The sequence below is a fragment of the Eptesicus fuscus genome, chromosome 10, assembly GCF_027574615.1.
Source record: "Eptesicus fuscus isolate TK198812 chromosome 10, DD_ASM_mEF_20220401, whole genome shotgun sequence".
Taxonomy (NCBI): Eukaryota; Metazoa; Chordata; class Mammalia; order Chiroptera; family Vespertilionidae; genus Eptesicus; species Eptesicus fuscus.
In genome coordinates this window covers 94,819,158-94,838,177 of record NC_072482.1, presented here as the reverse complement: position 1 = coordinate 94,838,177, position 19,020 = coordinate 94,819,158, and the positions used below count along the sequence as shown (strand labels likewise).

The 19,020-nt window shown below is 55.9% G+C and overlaps 1 protein-coding gene across 1 annotated transcript; it reads left to right on the top strand.

Moving 5' to 3' along the window:
• The first annotated feature begins 236 nt into the window (after positions 1-236).
• On the top strand, positions 237-18,615 carry LOC103297951 (solute carrier family 22 member 2). Its single transcript, XM_008154683.3, has 11 exons — positions 237-761; positions 2,756-2,859; positions 6,902-7,056; positions 9,055-9,223; positions 9,499-9,613; positions 10,074-10,180; positions 11,823-12,037; positions 13,329-13,437; positions 13,956-14,068; positions 15,283-15,382; positions 18,503-18,615. Exons 1-11 carry the CDS (start codon positions 351-353, stop codon positions 18,567-18,569), a joined length of 1,665 nt encoding a protein of 554 aa, XP_008152905.2. The 5' UTR covers positions 237-350; the 3' UTR covers positions 18,570-18,615.
• Positions 18,616-19,020: the final 405 nt, after the last annotated feature.

Sequence of the window (19,020 nt, the reverse complement as noted above, 5' to 3'; positions counted from 1 at the left end):
CGCTCAGATTTCTCACCCCGGGACACAGAGCGAGGATTGTTTGTGGTGCCCGTAGGAGGCAGTGACAAACGGGGGGAGTGATGTTGCAATCGACACATCTGGCCGTTACTTGCTCGGGGCACGTCAGGGGAGCGGTCAGGGGAGCGGTCAGGGGAGCAGCGGGACCAGCACCCGGCGGAGCAGGCCCGGCTGGAGGCTGCAGGCGGGTCTGCGCAGAGCGGCTCTCTCTCCAGTGAGCTCACGCTCACACTTGGACTTTTGGTCCGAGCTGTGCTGAGTTGGCCGCAGCCTGGCCGGGACGTTCGCGGCCGCCCGGGAAGCGCTTCGGACCCCTCCTGCCCGCAGCGACAATGCCCACGGTGGACGACGTGCTCGCACACGTCGGGGAATTCGACTTCTTCCAGAAGCAAACGTTTCTCCTCCTCGCCCTGCTCTCGGCGGCCTTCCCCCCCATCTACGTGGGCATCGTGTTCCTGGCCTTCACCCCCGAGCACCGCTGCCGGAGCCCGGGCGTGGCCCCGCTGAGCCGGCGCTGCGGCTGGAGCCCGGCCGAGGAGCTCAACTTCACGGTGCCCGGCCCGGGGCCCGCGGGCGAGGCCTTCCCCCGCCGGTGCCTCAGCTACGAGGTGGACTGGAACCGGAGCGACCTGGGCTGCGTGGACCCGCTGGCCGGCCTGGCCGCCAACAGGAGCCTCCTGCCGCTGGGCCCCTGCGGGCACGGCTGGGTGTACGACACGCCCGGCTCCTCCATCGTGACCGAGGTGAGTGAGGCAGGACTTAAACCGACAGCAAATAGCGCAATAAACGGGTGATTGAAAGTAGAACCAGAGTCATAGAAGCATGGACAGGCTGTTGAGCCTCAGAGGGAAGGCAGGGGAGGGTGGGTGGGAAGAGATCAACCAATGATCTTGTATGCATCTATGCATCACCCGTGGACACAGACAATGGGGGGGGGGTTACAAGAGTGGACTGGAAGAGGTTAATGGGGGAAAAGGAGGACCTATGGTATACTTTCAACAATAAAGATTAAAAATTTAGAAGAATCGTGTAGCTTTTCTTATGGAAGAAGCCAATAAGGCTCACGCATGCTCTTTGGACTCAGGGTGTCTTAGAAAACCCGAGTTTCTGACAAAAACATGCAGCCTCTTATTTGTCTGGAGTGTGAGTGGATTAGCTAAAACCCGGTCAAATTCAATCCTGATTCTCATTTATGCAACTCCCAGCAGTCAGAAACAAGCAAGCCCATGAGAATTCCCGGAAATAATACCAGGGACGGGAAAGATTCAAGCCTCCTGATTCTCTGGCAGCCCTGCCTCCCCCTCCGCGCTCCCCTCACGCAGCGGGCCCCCCGAGAGCCTGCGGGCCCCCCGAGAGCCTGCGGGCCACCTGAGCGGTGCCTGTCGCTCCATGCCCTGCGCTCCTGCTGGCCAGCTGGGGTGGGGGCTTATGCTACGGTTCCCTCACGTTATTAAAAACCAGAGGCAACGTTAGCATCTAATGGCAAAAGCTCATTTCAATAAATATTACAACAAAATATAGAGATGTGCTTTTCCTAGAGGCAAAGCAAAATGGGGGAGGGGCAATTATTCTGAGAACACAGAGCATGCCAGCCGCCTGGCTCCATGGAAAGCTGCGTGGCTCCTGTGAAGACAGTCAGCCCGAGGGGCCCTTTTTGAGGACCTCAGATGGTCTGGGAGTCGCATGAAATGCTGAAAATCACAGAGTTAGCCCCACACAACGCTGAGGCTTTACAGCGTGGCTACACTCACCCCTTCCCTCAGAAATGGGAAAACGGAGGCCCCGAGCCGGGAAGAGTTCCGCCCGAGGCCACAGCGGGAGAGGGTGAGCCGCCAGCCCTGAACGGATCGCCTGGCCTCCAGGCCGGCACCTGTCCCTCCGTCCACACCGCCTCCGGTTCCAGACAGAGCAGATGTCACAGCCTTCGCCAGACGCTCCCAGCCCCCCAGACGTTAGCAGGGGTGGGGACGTCCGGCCCGGGGGCCGTATCACTTGGTCTGGGTCTGCCAGGGCATCAGTGGTGAGTCCTAATTACATGTCTGACCAAATATAGCAGGCTAATTTTTAAGTTGGTTTTAATTTTGTATGGCCCGCGAATGATGTTATAAATGTCCAAATGGGCCCTAGCTGGTTTGGCTCAGTGGATAGAGCGTCGGCCTGTGGACTGAAGGGTTCCAGGTTGGATTCCAGTAAAGGGCACATGCCCGGGTCGTGGGCTTTATAAATAAATAAATAAATAAATAAATAAATAAATAAATAAATAAATAAATAAATAAATAAATAAATATCCAAATGGCCCTTGGCAGAAAAAAAGTGTGCGCCCCCACCCCCATGCACCTCCCCCACCCCCCGGGCTTAAAGAGACAGTAAAGAGACGAGGAACCACCCAACCTTCTCCAGACAGCTTCTGTGTGCTGCTCACACACCTATTTGCTTCCGGGTACTAAAATTAGACAGGGGACTTGTTCTGTGCAGAAACGAAGTAACTACCCAATTTCAGCTGATGCAGCCAACAACGGAGTTTAGCCCAATGACCTCCTGCCAGGCGGGATGCTAAACAGATGGCGGGACAAAGCTTTTGGCTGTGGGGAGAAAATTAACACAATGGCAAGGAAGCAGCGGGTGACTGCCTCCCGGTCCAGGGGTTCCGTGCCAGGGATAGAAGGTGGCTCCCCAGGCGAGGCGGGTCTGACCAGTTCTGTTTCTCTCCCTCCGGACCCCGCCGGCCCCTCGGCAGTTTAACCTGGTGTGTGCCAACTCCTGGATGCTGGACCTGGTTCAGGCGGCCGTGAACGTGGGGTTTTTCCTCGGTTCTGTGGGGATCGGCTACGTCGCCGACAGGTGAGTGCCACAGGCCCACATCCCTGCCGGAATGCCGGCTTCTCAACGTCCACGGACTGCAGGAGCCTCCTGGCACACGCCGGACCGCCTCAGCTCCCTCTGCCCAGAGATAAGCCTGGCTGAGTGTTACCCCCATCCGCCTCAGCTCCCTCTGCCCGGAGATAAGCCTGGCCGAGTGTTACCCCATCCTCCAGGTCCTCGGAGAGGGCTCAGGATCGGCAGTGGTGGGTCCTGGGAGAGGGCTCAGGATCGGCTGTGGTGGGTCCTGGGAGAGGGCTCAGGACTCGGCAGTGGTTCTGCCCGGGGTCCATGCAGAAGCCGAGGGTGGCAGGGAGGGTGATAGATGGTTTGGCCCAAGTCCTTCTTCCTCCTCCCCATCCAGCCGGTCCTGAGCCTCCGGCCTCTGAGCTCCGTGGTCCTCTGCCTGCCTGTCCTGTGCCCATATCGGTGCACACGGCCCCGACGGCCGGACTCCTGACTCAGGGCCCAGGGCCGGAGGCGATTACAGGCATGGAGCCTAGGACGGCGTGGGGTGAGAGGGAGGCGGGTCGGTCTACACGGAGAGGATAGCTCTCCACTGCCACAGAGTCGGTGTCACTGGAGAGGGACGAGGAGCCGCCGTGGGGGGCACGTCCCGCAGGTGGTCCCTTCAATGTCCTATGTCTTCAGTGCTACTGTCCCGTGACTCCCAGCTCCCCCAGAACTGTTATGTACCCATCATTAGGGAACCCCAGATTCACTGCGCTGAAAGCTCCTTACAACATGGATCTCTGCTCTGTTGGTGGCCAGTTTGGTATTTTCAGGAGTCCTCAAAGGACAAGGAACAGAAATATTTGCTGTATACTCGATAAGCACTTTAGATCACTTGGCCATCAGGGCTAACGATTTAATACTCACCATGCCTGCTGTTCAGTGTTTTCCCGTGTTTTCCATGCGCCAGCCACTCTGCTCAACATTTTGGACATCATCAGTTACCTAGTGAGACAGAGATTTAGAAATATATCTAAGTTATATAATTACATAGTTTTATATAAACATGCAATTTTATATAAATATATACTACATAATGTTATATGAATATACAATTATTATCATACTAGAGGCCCTCGCAGCCCTGGCTGCCTGGAAGCCCCGCGGCCCCGCCCCTGACCACTGGTCATTCCAGAAAATTATTCCGCTGTCCAGTCTAATTAGCGTGTTAGCTCTTTATTATATAGGATAACAAAATACAATATATATTTAATTCTGAAATAAATGGTAAAGTAAATATGCTTTATGCTATATTTACTATCCCAACTATATCTAGGATCTAGATAAACCCAGCCTTGTGAATACACTATTAAATGTAAATGGACCATTTTCTCTGATTATATTATATTGTCAGGCTGTATTAAAACTTGCATCATGTTAAACTGAAGGATGGCTTCATCTATCACACTCCCAGGGGCATCTGCATGTTCAAAGCTGTGCCCACTCTGGTAGCAGGAGGGGAGAGGGGGGAGGGAGGAGGAGGGAGGAGACGGGGAGGGAGGGAGGGAAGGTGTTGAGAGGCTGGGCCGCCAGCAGCCCCATCTACCACACCACTTCTGGGACTATCTGCTCAGCTCCCTTCCAAGGCTGCTCCTGGGACTCTGTGGAGCCTTGTGAGGCAAAGAGGAAGGTCATTTGCTCTTATGTTTATTGCCTCGGAGCTGAGGATGGTTGTTTGGAGATGACCCCTGAAGTCAGGAGAGACACACTGAGGGAGGGGCGGGTCCAGAGTCCCCTGTGCTCACCCAGCTGTGGCCCTCCTGCTGGCTCCAGGCCCCCTCTCCACCCCTTCCCTCACTGGAAAGTGCAGACTCTGACACTCACCCTGACAGAAGGGAGCAGAGAGGTGGCTGCGCCCGCCTCACGCTGGTTAAGTAGCCGTTAATGATTCTCCTCCAACAAAGAAGGAGATGGTCCCAACGTTCTCCTGTCAGTGCGTTCCCGGTTGATCATCCCCGTGTGTCCATCATCACCGCCTTCATGGCCTCTTCACATCCCGGGGAGAGCTGATCGCGCACTGCTCTCCCTCCCGATGCTGGTCCTTCCCTACGCTGGGTCTTTTTCTTTTCTTTTCTTTTCTTTTCCTTTTCTTTTCTTTTCTTTTCTTAAATTGTCTGAAGCTCTGTTGGTTTTGCCTCTTTTTCTGTTCTCTTTGTGTGTGCACATGAGACTGTGTGGTAAGATAACCACCCAGGGCTCAAAAAAAGGCAATTTATATTTTGCATACTTAATGCCTACTTCTGAACAGTTTTCAGATTTATACAAGAATCTCATGGAAATCTCTTTTATGCTACAGAATAAACCAACATTAAGTAGATTGTTTTCTGTGAGAGTTTTAAAGAATATGACTCGACAGATAATTACAGTGTCTTTTCAAAGGAAACGGAGGGGGGGGGGGGGCAGATTATGAAAAAGTTGTAAATAAGAATACTGAGTCTGACACCAAGTCAACTTTCTGGAGGTCAGCTTTGCAAATGGAAAGTAGGAAGGAAAGAAAAGGAGAGGGGGAGGGGAGGGAGGGAGGGAGGAAGGGAAAGGAAGAAGGATGGAAGTTAGGGAACTTGAAAATAAACTTTCTATTAGATATGTAATTGGTTTCATCACCCACAACCTCCTGAAGAATGACTTTGAGAATCACCTGACCCCAAAAAGGAATCTCTCACCAAGTCCAGGTTTTCTGTTCTAACCATCAGTAATTACAAGTGCTGCATAGAGCGGCATTCTATCCATGTTGGACAACTGGCTCTGAGGGGAAAGGCCCCGATTTGTAGCACTTGCTGATTCCCGTGGTGCAAATACTCCCACGTGGTCCATTGCAAGCTACCGAGCTGAGGCCACTGAGCACCGGGTTGGCTGGAGCCAGCACCATCCTGTGTGCTCCCCCGGTGCACACAACAGAAAGACACAAATCAGCTCATGAGCATCTAGAATGATCAAACCCGGTGACATACCTGGGAATGGATACGTTTGACATACTTATTACACGCACTTTTAAATGAAATTTACCTAAGTATAAGCATATAATTTAACTCTGAGGACTGTTTAACCATTAGCTCACAGCGTGTCTAAAAATAAAACAATGAGCTCTCAGGAGCCAGGGCCTCCCAGAATGGATGGAACTCGCTCAAAGCAGAATCAAGGTCCCCGTGGGTCCCAGGCAACTTACCCAACCACGTGGATGCTTCCAAGTCAAGGTCTCCTACGTGCCAGTCACCGTGCTGGGCACCCCCACACCTCGTATTTCCGTTAGGGTCAGGACAGCCTTCAAAAGGAGATCTGAGGCCCCGGCCGGTAGCTCAGTTGGTTAGAACATCATCCCGATACACCAAGGTTGCAGGTTCGATCCTGGTCAGGGCACATACAAAAATCATCCAATGAACGCATAAACCATCATCCAATGAACGCATAAACCATCATCCAATGAACGCATAAACCATCATCCAATGAATGCATAAACCATCATCCAATGAACGCATAAACCATCATCCAATGAACGCATAAACCATCATCCAATGAACGCATAAACAATGATCCAATGAACGCATAAACCATCCTCCAATGAATGCATAAACAATGATCCAATGAACACATAAATAAGTGGAAAAACAATTCGTTGCTTCTCCCTCTCTTTGTGTCGGGGGTAGGGGGGGGGAGATTTGATCATTCCCAGTTTTGCAGAGGAGCACACTGAGGCTCAGTGAAATGAAAACCATGCTTCCCCAATGTTAATGCACAGATGAACCCCCGGGGACCCTGTGAGAATTTAGACTCTGGAAGAATAACCCTGGCCCTCAAACCCTCACAGCGTGGGACTGAGTGGTGCCCTGGTCCTGATGGGGCTACTGTGCCCAAAGTGCATGCAGAGTCACAGAGGGAAGGTCTGGACCAGGACCGACCCGAGTCGGGCTCGCGTCCATCATTCAGAAGTTAGATCTCCGTGACTTCCGTGACTTCCCACAGCCTCCGTGCACCTAACCTCAGTCTCTCCCCTCTCCGTGTCTGCTCCTCGCAGGTTCGGCCGTAAGCCCTGCTTCTTGCTTACCATCCTCGTCAACGCCACGTCGGGAGTTCTCATGGCCGTTGCCCCGACCTACCCCTGGGTGTTACTGTTCCGCCTGGTGCAAGGGCTGGTCAGCAAGGTGGGCTGGCTGATCGGCTACATCCTGAGTAAGATGCTGGGGCTGCAGCGGGAGAGCTCAGGGTCGGCGCTGCCAGCATGCGGGCGGGTGGGGGGTGGCAGGCGGGTGGGGAGGTGGCAGGCGGGTGGGGAGGTGGCAGGCACGTGGACTCGCCTTCCATGCGGTGTCCAGAGGTGTGTCTTTTCTGCGTCAAGAATTCCTAAACTCCTTTCAATCCGCTCAGTGTGCATTCCTCCGGTAGAGAGCACAATGGCGTCAGCAGCGAGGGCCAACATGGCGCCATCCAGGTTCCCACGTAACTCCTCGGGAATCTGTGTCTCCTGTCCCTGCGGTAGGACGTGGAGAGAACACCGAGCCTGCAAGGCCTAGCCATGAAAGGCCAATGCGGAGAGGGACGTTAGATTCAGGAGGGACTTGAATACTTTGCATAAAGCCCTTCCAGCAAAGCGCAGTTAGCCCCGACGTACACACGAGGAGGCTGAGAACGCGGTGCTTGGCCAGTCCAGGCTCCTCAGCCCGGTGCAGGGCCGGGAGGTCATTTCCATCCTGCTCTCTAGCAGCCAGACGTAGGCTTCAGCGCCACGGGCGGCAGGAGGAGGCTTGGATGCTAACAGCACAGCCTCTTCGAAGCAGCATCAGAACAAAATGCCCATCAGCAGACCCCGGGCATTGCTTTCCCTTCAGCAGCCTCCGAACAGCAGCCAGACAGAGGGAGAGGGACTTGACATTGAAATAACGATAGCAACGCTCCCATGCCGCACGAGGGAACTAGACTCTGTGCCTGAAACCCTACCTGGCCACGTGAACGTGGGGGGTCCTGGGAGATGAAGAAAGGCTGGCGCGGGGTGCTATGGGCCGCCTGTCACGGCAGACACTAGTGACGTCCGGTCCACAGAGGAATTCGTGTACCCAGCTACCCGGGAGGCAATGCGGTTGCTGGGACACATATGTAGGACTATGTGGAATTCAACTGTAGGAACTGAAACTTTCAGCCTCCACAGCCCTCTCTCCCGTCCCTCGGCACGGCCGATGGGAAGCTTCTGAGACCCACGGGCGTTCCTATTGAGGGAGCACTCGCTTCCCTCTGTTTAACTCTGTTGGAAAGGGCTTCTGGGTCATTCACAGTCGTCGACAGAAACATTTCTGGTGCCTTTCTATTTGGTTCATAAAGGGCTGGAGGCTTCGACACAACGACCCAACATTCTAAACAGAGACTCCGTGGCAGGCGGAGTGTCTCGAACTTCAGTTCCAGGGCGTTTGCGCTGTGGAAATAACTACTCCCTGAGTCCTCGCAGCGCAGCCGCCGTGACGTCGCGGGTGGCGTGGAGCTGGTTGTTTAGCATGCGCGGGGGCGTGCTGGCAAACTGGCTGGTGGAAAACGAAAGCCATGATTTATGGTGTTTTCCAGTCTCCGAGTTATAAATTCTCCCACCGTGACAGATTTTTAAGGTGCCAGTGGGTTTAGCAACCGGCTCGCAAAATCCCAGGGAATTTAAACGTCGGTGTGTGGGAGCCGGGACCCGCTGACTCCAGGCAGGGGGACCCCCCGCGAGCCGTTCAGGCCGTGTGCACACATTAACAGCAGGGACAGGGAAATGTTTAACTCGCGTAGGAGAGCGAGTTCCACGGAGGCATTCCTTTACATGAGAGCCATCCTCCACCGGAAGTCCGGGCTGGACTCACGTATTCCGGTTTTGAATCATCACTGCCTCCGTTCCTCTACGTCAGAACTCTGCGTGGATCGGAAACACAATGGCCTCTATCCTTGAAATGATTCTGGAAATCAGACATGTTGCTCACCACCCCACCTAATGTGGGATTATGAGATTTGTACATGAACTGGCACCATAGCAATAATTCTAAAACAGGCCTCAAAGAACATGTTAAAGGTGCGGCACTTTAAAGGAGCTGTATGGAAAGGTCTAGAATTTGGACGACGCGTTGAGGTTGGCATCCTGGGTTGGCGGGGGTTGGACAGCCAGCTGCCTGATGTCCTGGCGCGCTGACCGCGTGGCTCTCTCTGCAGTTACGGAGGTCGTGGGGCTGAGCTACCGGCGCACCGTGGGGATTTTCTACCAAGTCGCCTTCACCGTGGGGCTCCTGGCGCTCGCGGGGGCGGCCTACGCGCTCCCCCACTGGCGGTGGCTGCAGTTCGCGGTGACCCTGCCCAACTTCTGCTTCCTGCTCTATTACTGGTACGTCCGTCTGGGGCGAAAAGGAAATCGGTTGCCGTATTTTTTTCTACCTTCCCCGACGCACACCATCCCTCTGCGGGCCCAGGTGACCTTCACTCCTGTCCCCCCCCCCCCCCCGCAGGCCTGGCCCACCCCGTAGGCTTCCCTGGCGCTTGCTGGGTGTCCCTTGGCTGAGCGAGGTCCCTCACAGAAACCTGGTGTGGCCGTGGGGGGCAGGCCCCGGGGGCGGGGGGGTTCCCTCCGCTCACGCACTGCTAACGCTGGCCGGAACCCAGGTGCGTGCCCGAGTCCCCGAGGTGGCTGCTCTCCCAGAACAGACAGGCCGAGGCCATGCAGGTGCTGAGGCACATCGCCAGGAAGAACGGCAAGGCCGTGCCCGCGGCGCTCCAGGTGAGCCGGCGCTGGGGGGGGACGGAGGGGGGAGCGCAGGACGGAGGACGGGAAAAGCCGCCATCAGAGGCCCGCCACAGGCAACAGGGCCTTCCATGGGCCAGGAATCACAGTTCCCTGTCAGACATTTCAAACGGGAGAAGCACACTCACCTGCAGGGGAGGCGCCATCGTCATAAATAGGGGACACACTCACCTGCAGGGGAGATTCCATCGTCATAAATAGGGGAGCGCCACCTATGTCTGTGCCTGGGGTATCCCTGGACTCCAGCTTCCTCTCCTGTGAAATGGGTGGACCCAGGAGCCCCACTTCAGGACCGCAGTGCCGATGGGAGGAGCCAGGCTGTGTGGAGGGCTGAGCCGGCCCTGCATGACAGCACTCAGCAGGGCGGCCCGCGGCTCCCTCCCGTGGGACGCAGGGACACCGCCGCTCCACATACCGATGTTCTCGCTGTGTCTAGTGCCTCAGACCCGAGGAGGAAGCCGGCGAGAAGCTGGACCCGTCGTTCCTTGACTTGGTCCGGACCCCTCAGATACGGAAGCACACCTTGATCCTGATGTACAACTGGTAGGCCTTCGCTTCCCTGAAGACCCTTCCACCCGCCGGCGGGGCTCAGGGGCTGAGCGTCAACCTATGAGCTGCTCGGTCTCGGTTCCTTTCCCGGTCAGGGCACGGCCTGGGTGTGGGCGCGATCCCCAGTGGGGGGCGTGCAGGAGGCAGCCAATCAGTGATTCTGTCTCATCATTGATGTTTCTATCTCTCTCTCTCCCTCTCCCTTCCTCTCTGAAATCAACAAAAATATATTTTTAAGTAAAACAAATAAAATAAAATCCCTCCAAATTCTTCTAATCCCAATCATGCGCTTTGTGGAAGGGCACAAGATACCTTCAAACACAGCCCAGTTCCAGGGTCCGTGTCGACGAGGACAGCGAGGTGGGCCCGTGTACAGCGGTTTCCCTGACGGCACGCTTCTCGGGCAGATTTGGCATCAACGTCCAGTTCCAAAGCCCCAGTCAGCGCCTTCCCAGCCGTGGCTTCCCCTCGGAATCGCCGGGGAGGCTTTTAGATATTGAGGCCAGAGCCCTCCCCCGCCGGGGACGCTGTTGAATTAACCGAGAGAAGGGCTTGGGAACCACCCTCTTACAGCCCGCATGGGGGGCTCTCGGCATAGCTCCGCCGATGCTGGCTGCCGATCTCTCCGACGGTGCAGGGCCGGCAGGGAAAGGGCCTTTTCCCCGTCTCTTCTCCTGGAGAAGTAACTTTAGAACAAGAATGAGCCACAGGAATGAGCCAGTGGCTCCGCCACGCAGGGACACGGCCCGACGGCGCCCACTGCTGCAGGTCGCTCTGCGGGCTGAGCGCCGCCCCGCACCACGCCCCCCTGCCAGAGCCCACGGGGTGACGCACACCAGCCGCCTGAGAGCCACCGTCACTGGCACGGCGAAGCCCGTGGCGTTAGTCACGCGCCTTCACAACAGCGCGTGAAACAGCGCAGCCGTGACATCTGGCCTCGTGCTTCTGTTCTTTTAACTGAGTAATTGCAGCTCTTGCAAACTATCCTCGTATTTCCCAGTAAGACAATGAACCCTTTCCGTCAACAACCTAGAAACAGCGTCCAAATGTCATTGCGTGGCGGCGGGAGACGTCATTGAGAAGGGAGCTGCGCCCGTGGGCCCGCGGCTTCCTAAAACGTGAAGGGAGCCGTCGGTCCTCTGCTCTCAGCATTGGGAGGCCCCAGAGAAGCACCCACCGCGGCGGACCCGCAGGGTTTTACTAAGTAAATCCCGCTCCTGAGACGCGTCTTCCTGCCTTTCAGACGCGGCCAGGGGATGCTCTCCTAGGTTCTCCCCTGTCCTGGTGCGGAGGCCACCGCAGGCCGCCACCTGGGTCAGATAGTGAAAGCGCAGTGGATGTAAGGCTGTGGTCGGCAAACCACGGCTCTCGAGCCACATGCGGCTCTCTGGCCCCTTGAAGAAGTGGCGTTAGAAGAAGTTTAAGTTTAAAAAATTTGGCTCTCAAAGGAAATTTCAATCGTTGTACCGTTGATATTTGGCTCTGTTGACTGATGCGTTTGCCGACCACTGACGTAAGGAATAGGAATAATGAGATGACAAAGAAGGGGGACTTATGGCCAGCCCTGACTTTCCCAGGAGCCCCCCTTCCCGGACGGCTCCCGCCGGCCCTGACCTGGGCTCTCCTCTCCGCCCAGGTTCACCGGCTCTGTCCTCTACCAGGGCCTCATCATGCACCTGGGCCTCGCAGGGAGCAACATCTACCTGGACTTCTTCTACTCGGCCCTGGTGGAGCTCCCCGCCGCCCTCCTCATCCTCCTCACCATCGACCGCGTCGGCCGCCGCTGGCCCTGGGCCGGAGCCAACATGGTGGCGGGGGCGGCCTGTCTGGCCTCGGTGTTTATCCCGGAAGGTAAGTGTCAGGCCGAGCGAGGGTCTTGCTGGCCAAGATCCTAGGAAGAGGGGTATCGCAGCCCTCTGACAGGAAGACCATGTAAGTTGTCATCCAGATCGATGTGGAACGAACCCCCTATCCAGGACCTTCACGACAAACACACGTGCCTTTAAGTACACTCGCACCGCCCGGCCGGTGTGGCCCAGGGGCTGAGCATCGACCTATGAACCAGGAGGTCAGGGTTCGGTTCCCAGTCAGGGGCACAGGCCTGGGTTGCAGGCTCGATCCCCAGTGTGGGGCGTGCAGGAGGCAGCCAATCAATGATTCTCTCTCATCATTGATGTTTCCATCTCTCTCTCCCTCTCCCTTCCTCTCTGAAATCAATAAAAAAATATATATATTTTTTAAAAAGAACACTGGCACCCAATGGTTGCCTGCCGTAATATAATTTCACCCGAGTGTTCTCTGATGGGGTGGGAGGGCCCATGCTACAAGGCATCCGGCCGCCGGAGCAGGGGGATGGGCTTTGGGTGAGGAGGCCCGGGGCTCAGTCTTACCCCGCACTTCCCAGACGCTATTTAGGCAACGCCCTTGACCTCCCACACCAGTGGTCGGCAAACTGCGGCTCGCGAGCCACATGCAGCTCACGAGCCGCGGTTTGCCGCTCTGCTGACTAAGTTTGCCGACCACTGGGATAGGGGCTTAATCACAAGGAACAACAACAGCCTGTAATTATTGGAATCGAGAGTCTAGGTCCGTGGTCGGCAAACTCATCAGTCACCAGAGCCGCAGTTTGCCGGCCACTGTCCCACACCACCCTGCAGAACTAATGAGAAACCCTGAGGGGCTGCTGCCAGGGAACAGGCCTCCAGCTCCTCTCTCTCCTCTCAAAACACCTTCTCAACGAGGGGGAGCAAAAGCCTGCCCCCCAGAGTCCTCCCGCAGCGGGGAGCGATGGCTGGGCCCTTCGGTTATCAGCAGCCACTCAGACTATGCCCCCTCCCCGCCCCCCGCTGTTCCTTCGTGCGGCCTCTAGACGGAAGGCGGCCGCCGTGGCCACGGTGGGGTTCTGTGGTCATTCGTGACGGAGCGCTCAGGGGAAAGCGTGTTTGCGTTGCGTCTGAGGTTAAATAAACAGACGTGAGCGCCGGCTGGCATCGCCTTGACGCTGGAGAACCAAGCTTGCTCTCTTGTCCCGCGCTGGGATGTGGCTGTCCCACCACCCCCCGCCCCCCCGCACCCCGCACCCCGCACCTCGCACTGCTTAAAGCCAGGGTGTGCACACGTGTGACGGCGTGCCTCCCCTCAGACCTGCAGGGGCTGAGAGTCACGGTCGCGTGCGTGGGTCGCATGGGGATCACCATGGCCTACGAGATGGTCTGCCTGGTCAACGCGGAGCTGTACCCCACGTTCATCCGGTGAGCACCCCCCCCCCCCCCCGCAGGCGGGGTGTTTCCTGGCTAGAACCGCGGGGCCAGCAGCAGGTGCCTCACTTAGGAAACGCGGGGTCAGGGCGGGCGAGCGCCTCCCCAGCAGGAGCCTCGGCACAGCGCACGCCGGCAGCCGGTGGAACAGAACCTGCGCTGCGAGGAGAGGCCCTGATCGCCAGAGACCGTTACCCAACAGCCCGGGACCGGGGCCGGGACCGGGACCGAAGCCACGCCAACGGGGCCGGGGAAACAGGGGCGCCGGGATGCGAGTGGACAGTGAAAATCACCCCCCTTTACAGCTTCCAGAACGTTCACAGACAACAAGTGTAACAGAACACAAGCGGAATGCGTGCTGTGTGTGTGTGTGTGTGTGTGAGCGGGGAGTCCCGGAAACGCCGATTCCAGTTCAGTGACGCCTCAGTGGTTGGGGCTGCCTCCGTGAGGGCGGGCTGGGGACACGGCTGCTCTGGGGGAAGGTCAAAGGTCAAACCCGCTCTCCGCCGCAGGAACCTGGGGGTCCTCGTCTGCTCCTCCATGTGTGACATTGGCGGCATCCTCGCGCCCTTCCTGGTGTACCGGCTCACCGGCGTCTGGCAGGAGCTCCCCCTGGTGATTTTCGGTAAGAAACCCTCAGAGGTGTCTTTGAATGGAGACCTATTTTCTAGGGGCCTCGTTTTTCGACCTCACACTAGGTGCCTGTCAGGGACAACTAGTATGACTAGTAACTAGTAATACTGCCAGCGTTGGTAAAACTAGTGCTAGTAACACCAGTGTGAGCAATGCTGTCAGCAGCGGCCACTGCTCCAGGTCGGGGGCCATCCGGCCTCCTGCCCGCAGAGGCACAAGGTCAAGGTCGGACCTGGAGGCGAAGGGCGTCCCCTGCAGGAGCCCCGCTCTGCTCCGCCCTCCGCCCTCCGCCGTCTCCCCGCCACAGGGCTCCCTCCCTCTGCCTCCGCAGCACCGCTTCGAGGTTACCAGCCTAAAACATACAAATAAACGTAACCTTAGCTCCCAACACTGTACTGGGAACTTAAAGACACAAAAACACTACAATTTGCTACCCACCCCCACCCCCACCCCCACCCCGACATGTACAAAAAATTAGAGCTGGAGACAAAGCAAAAAAAGAACAGAAATGTATGAAACACCTGAATTCGTCGAAATCCAAGACCCGAAGCCCTTGTGAATGCTGTGACACAGCAACCCTTTTAAAAGCAAGCGGTCGCTCCATTTGCCAGTAACGACCCCGGTCCCTGACTCAGTTCTCCTCGCCACGTGCTTTCTGTTGGCAGCGTTCTGTTCTTGCCTTTCTTAGAATTGGTGTGTTGTTCTTTTCACAGTTATTTTCTAACTCCCAAGCATCTTAATATTATGGCAAGGTCCTCGCCTAGAATAAACTCGACTCAAATGTGAGTTGCCGCGTTTCATTTCCCTATAAGGAAGCGCAATCCAGCGGGGTTCGGGGTCAGCACAATATTTATGGCGGCGAGTGGGGCTGTCAGACGGCAGAGAAATGCGTCAGGAGAGGAAATGACAGACACGTTCTAAGGAATAAGGGAGCTCTAATTATAGCGCCAGGAGGTCCCCTTCCTTTTTTAATATGGTCTGATTGACTGCAGAGAGGAAGGGAGAGGGAGAGATAGAAACATCAATGATGAGAGAGAATCGCCCCCTGCACGCCCCCCACTGGGGATCGAGCCCGCAACCCAGGCATGTGCCCTGACCGGGAGCCGCGCTGTGACCTCCTGGCTCCTAGGTCAGCGCTCAGCCACCGAGCCCCGCCGGCGGGCGGAGGGCCCCCCTCACTGTGGTTCCCGTCTGCCTGCCTTTCAGCTGCGGTCGGCCTGGTCGCCGGAGGGCTGGTGCTGCTGCTGCCGGAGACCAGGGGCCGGGCGCTGCCCGAGACGATCGCCGAGGTGGAGAACTTGCGGAGGTACGGAGCTGACACTCCCACGTGCTCGCGGCCAGCTCCGCGGCCAGTTGGAAGGAAAGACGAGGGAGAGTCTAGCCCTTACACCACCCAGTGAGATCAGTTCGCACAAAATCAGACTTGAGAATACAACCAAGGAGCCGTAAAGTAGGAAAGATACTACAGGAGAACACCTCTGCTTTCCCCGGGCGGGAGGGCTTCGTACATATGGCCCGAACTCGGGGACCCACTTCAAAAAGATCCATCGGCTTGCCTGTGGGAACCCCTTTCACGTCCCGCGTGGTTCAGGGTTCAGGTTCAGGGTTTGGGTTCTGGAGAAGGCCGCACACAAATGAAAGAGACTAGAAAAGTATTAATTTGGGAATATTGGGGGCCAGGCGGGGCCCACCTCTAGTGGGAAGACTATGCTTTGCTTTGGCCTTGCCATCCCTTTTATTCAGGTTTGGGATACACCCATGGCCCTTAGACAGGTAATTCCAGTAACAGGCAGACTATCTCATCAGCAAGGATTTACATGGTTATTTGGTGGGGAAGTTGCCTCAGCTACCATTGTCTCAGTTAGACCGGGAGTGGTTGGCTCTGACCTTTCAGAGCTTCAAGGTTGACCAGCCTTCCGGGTTCCTTGTCCACACCTTCCTATTAGTGAGACAATGATCGGTTTCCGGCACTTGCCCTCGTAAACATTAAAATTCTGCTTTGAAAAACTACGCTTAAATAGTACCGCCAACTTAGAGAAAACAGGTACTCCTCCACCAAGGGTTAATTTCCCCGATGTGGGAAGAGCCCTAACAATTCATAAAAGCAACCACCCAACAGGAAAGCAAGAGCAAAGGATTTGAACAGGTAATTCTGTGAACACAAAAACGGCTCTTAAATATCCGGCGCTGTGAGTGACCTCCTTCCGAGTAAGGGAAGGGCAGACACCCCTGCCCGGATCTCCGCCTGGATGGCTGATGATCGAACCGCGTGGGGACACGCGTGTCGGGAGAGAATGTGGAGACGGTGTCCTACATTCCAGATTGGAAACCTTTCTGAGGGGCAATAGGACAATAGGATAAAAATCGCCAAGGTACATGCCCTTTTACCCGGCAACGCCACACTTCCAGAATTTACACATGCAAAACATACGTGCGAGACTATGCTTTTAGGTAATTCTTCTTACTATAACAGAAGACTGGAAACAACCCAACGGCGTGTTGATTGGGAGACCAGTTATATAAATTATGGTACATGATTCAACAGAATGTCTTATGGCCATTAGAAAGGAAGAAGTAGCCCTGGCCGGGTGCTCTATGAGCCCCCAATCTGGGCATGTGCCCTGACCAGGAATCGAGCTGTGAGCTCCAGGTTCATAGAGCGACGCTCAACCCCTGAGCCATGCCGGCTGGACTCGATGTACTTTTTGGCACTTTATGGATTTTGAACCATACAAACCTATTTAAACAGTAAACTTTTTTAAAAAATTTAAGAGATGTAGATGGCATACTTCCCACAAGTTTGTTTTGTGCTGTATGCTTCGATATTGTTGTTTATCTGATCCCGATGCCATCCGGGGCTCCCGGGGGCCGGTCTGTCCACTCTACAAGGCGTGCGCTTGAACACGTTCAGGGCGGAGCCGTCCGAGGAATCGTGGCGTCTGGGCTCCTAGAGCTGGGAGCGCAGAGTCGGACGAGGCCTTTGAATTCAGCCGGAGGCCGCACTGGCCGCCGCAGGACGCCGGCGTCCCGGCGCTGAGCTTGGCCCACATGCTAGCTGTTCAAGTGGGAAATTCCACATGCACTGGATTTCCAGCATCTGGGAACGTAAACAAACAAGCGGAGGATTGGGTAACGCTGAGAAGGCATTTCCTCTCGCTGACAACTTGCAGGCGCTGAGTGACGGCTCCACATTTTGGAGGGCATGCCCCCCCAGTCCCCCACATTCCCGCATGCCCTGTTCCCTAGTGCCTGGTGCATTTGTGCTTTCTGCCTGGTGCATGGAGACACTGCAGTTTGAGGTCCTGGATCCAGATGTCGGTCCCCCATCCCCCGACCTCAGTGCAGTGTCCCGCGCACACGAGCACCCCCCCTCCGCCCCCGCCTTTGAGGACAGACTGCATCCTGTTCAATGTCCTATCCGAGGGCCAGCACGGAGCAGGTGCGCACCAGGTGGCCTGGAGTACGTGCTGAGCTCCTTCCACAGTGCTCCTCCCTCGGGTCCCGGGCCTTCCCCAGCCAGCCCGTCAGGAGGGAGGCGCGCCGCCATCAGGACAGGCCCTCGCATTGCCGTCCATGTGGCCTTAACCCCAAGCCTCGATTTCCTCATCTGGAAATGGGACCTCCGTTCCTGGCCTGGGTTTCTGTAATGACTGGACGAGAAAGCCATGCAGCGTGCCTGGCACTCCGCCCGTGCCTAATACCCGCTGTGATCACTCACCAAAGTCCTCACAGCTGCCCTCCAGAACAGAACACATGGGCCTGGGTGCTCTATGGGAAACCAACTTTCAAATATGTTCTGCACAGTGTGAGGCGGGAGAGCGCAGCTCAGTGATGTACACATACACCTGCACCCATCTCTAGGCCGCCACCAACAGGAACATGTCAAGAGAGCATGTCTGGGTGCAACAAAATGAAGAAAACAGCTCTCCTACGAGAGTCAGCCACATCCTGGTAGTCACAAAGACAAGATGGCTCGGACACGGGCCATGCGAACAGATTTTTGAACACATTTTTCACGTATCCAACTGTTGAAAAGTAAATGAACTTTGGTAAAAAAATCATTCCCGCATTCTCTTTGGAGAACTGATGATGATGGTGTCTAGGTTTTGCAACCTTCATTTTTAACTGGAAAAGATTCAACGTAGACATTTCCCACATTCCTGGTGGCCGAGGAGAGGAGAGCACCTTAAGTAACGGCTTAGGCCCGTCTCCCTCTCGCACGGAGATGCAGGAAGCAGTCCAGCCACGTGGGCTGCTCGCCAAGCTCTGCACACGTCCTCAGTGAGAATCCCCACCTGGAACTCGCTGCACGACGCATGCGGGGCGAAGCCTGCCCGTGTCTCGTTGCGTTTATCTATCACCCCCGTGACTTTGGTATCCAGCCTCCTCATGATGTCTCTCCCCCATCTCCGACTCTGTTTCACAGACCAAGAAAACACAAAGAAAAGAAGATCTACCTCCACGTCAAGAAACAAGACATCCCCCTAAACTGAGAGAGATCGGCTATGCACGCGCTCTGACAACACCAGGCTAGAATCAGAGTCCTGCTCTCATCGCCAAGCCCACACACACACCCCTTCCTTCCCTTCGAACCCCATGAACCCAGACCTACGACCGAGTGGAGTTGCTGCACGGCTGTGTCACAATCCACCTGCGGGACCAGATCCGGCGACCCCCGCCCCCTCCCCCCCAGCTTTCCCCGGACAGTGGCCTCGGGTTAGCTGGGATTTTCACTCCCTCTCCGTATTTCTTTATTTTACCCCATTCTTCACGTGGATATCAAATCAAGACACATAGAGGGGTTGTGGACCAGGGAAACAGAAAAGATCTAAAAAGCAATAAAATTGGGCGCAGAAAGCCTGTTTCTTTTTTTTTTATTTTTTTGGCAGTTGTATAACTCTATTCGACCATCAGCACTAGTTCCCGTCCACATTAGGTCTGTAG

Excerpts from the sequence above, each read along its gene's own strand:
- LOC103297951 (XM_008154683.3), top strand. The coding sequence starts at position 351 with ATGCCCACGGTGGACGACGTGCTCGCACACGTCGGGGAATTCGACTTC. Across the intron at positions 9,224-9,498 it reads TGCTTCCTGCTCTATTACTG|GTGCGTGCCCGAGTCCCCGA; the intron begins GTACGTCCGTCT and ends GCCGGAACCCAG. Across the intron at positions 14,069-15,282 it reads GCTCCCCCTGGTGATTTTCG|CTGCGGTCGGCCTGGTCGCC; the intron begins GTAAGAAACCCT and ends CCTGCCTTTCAG.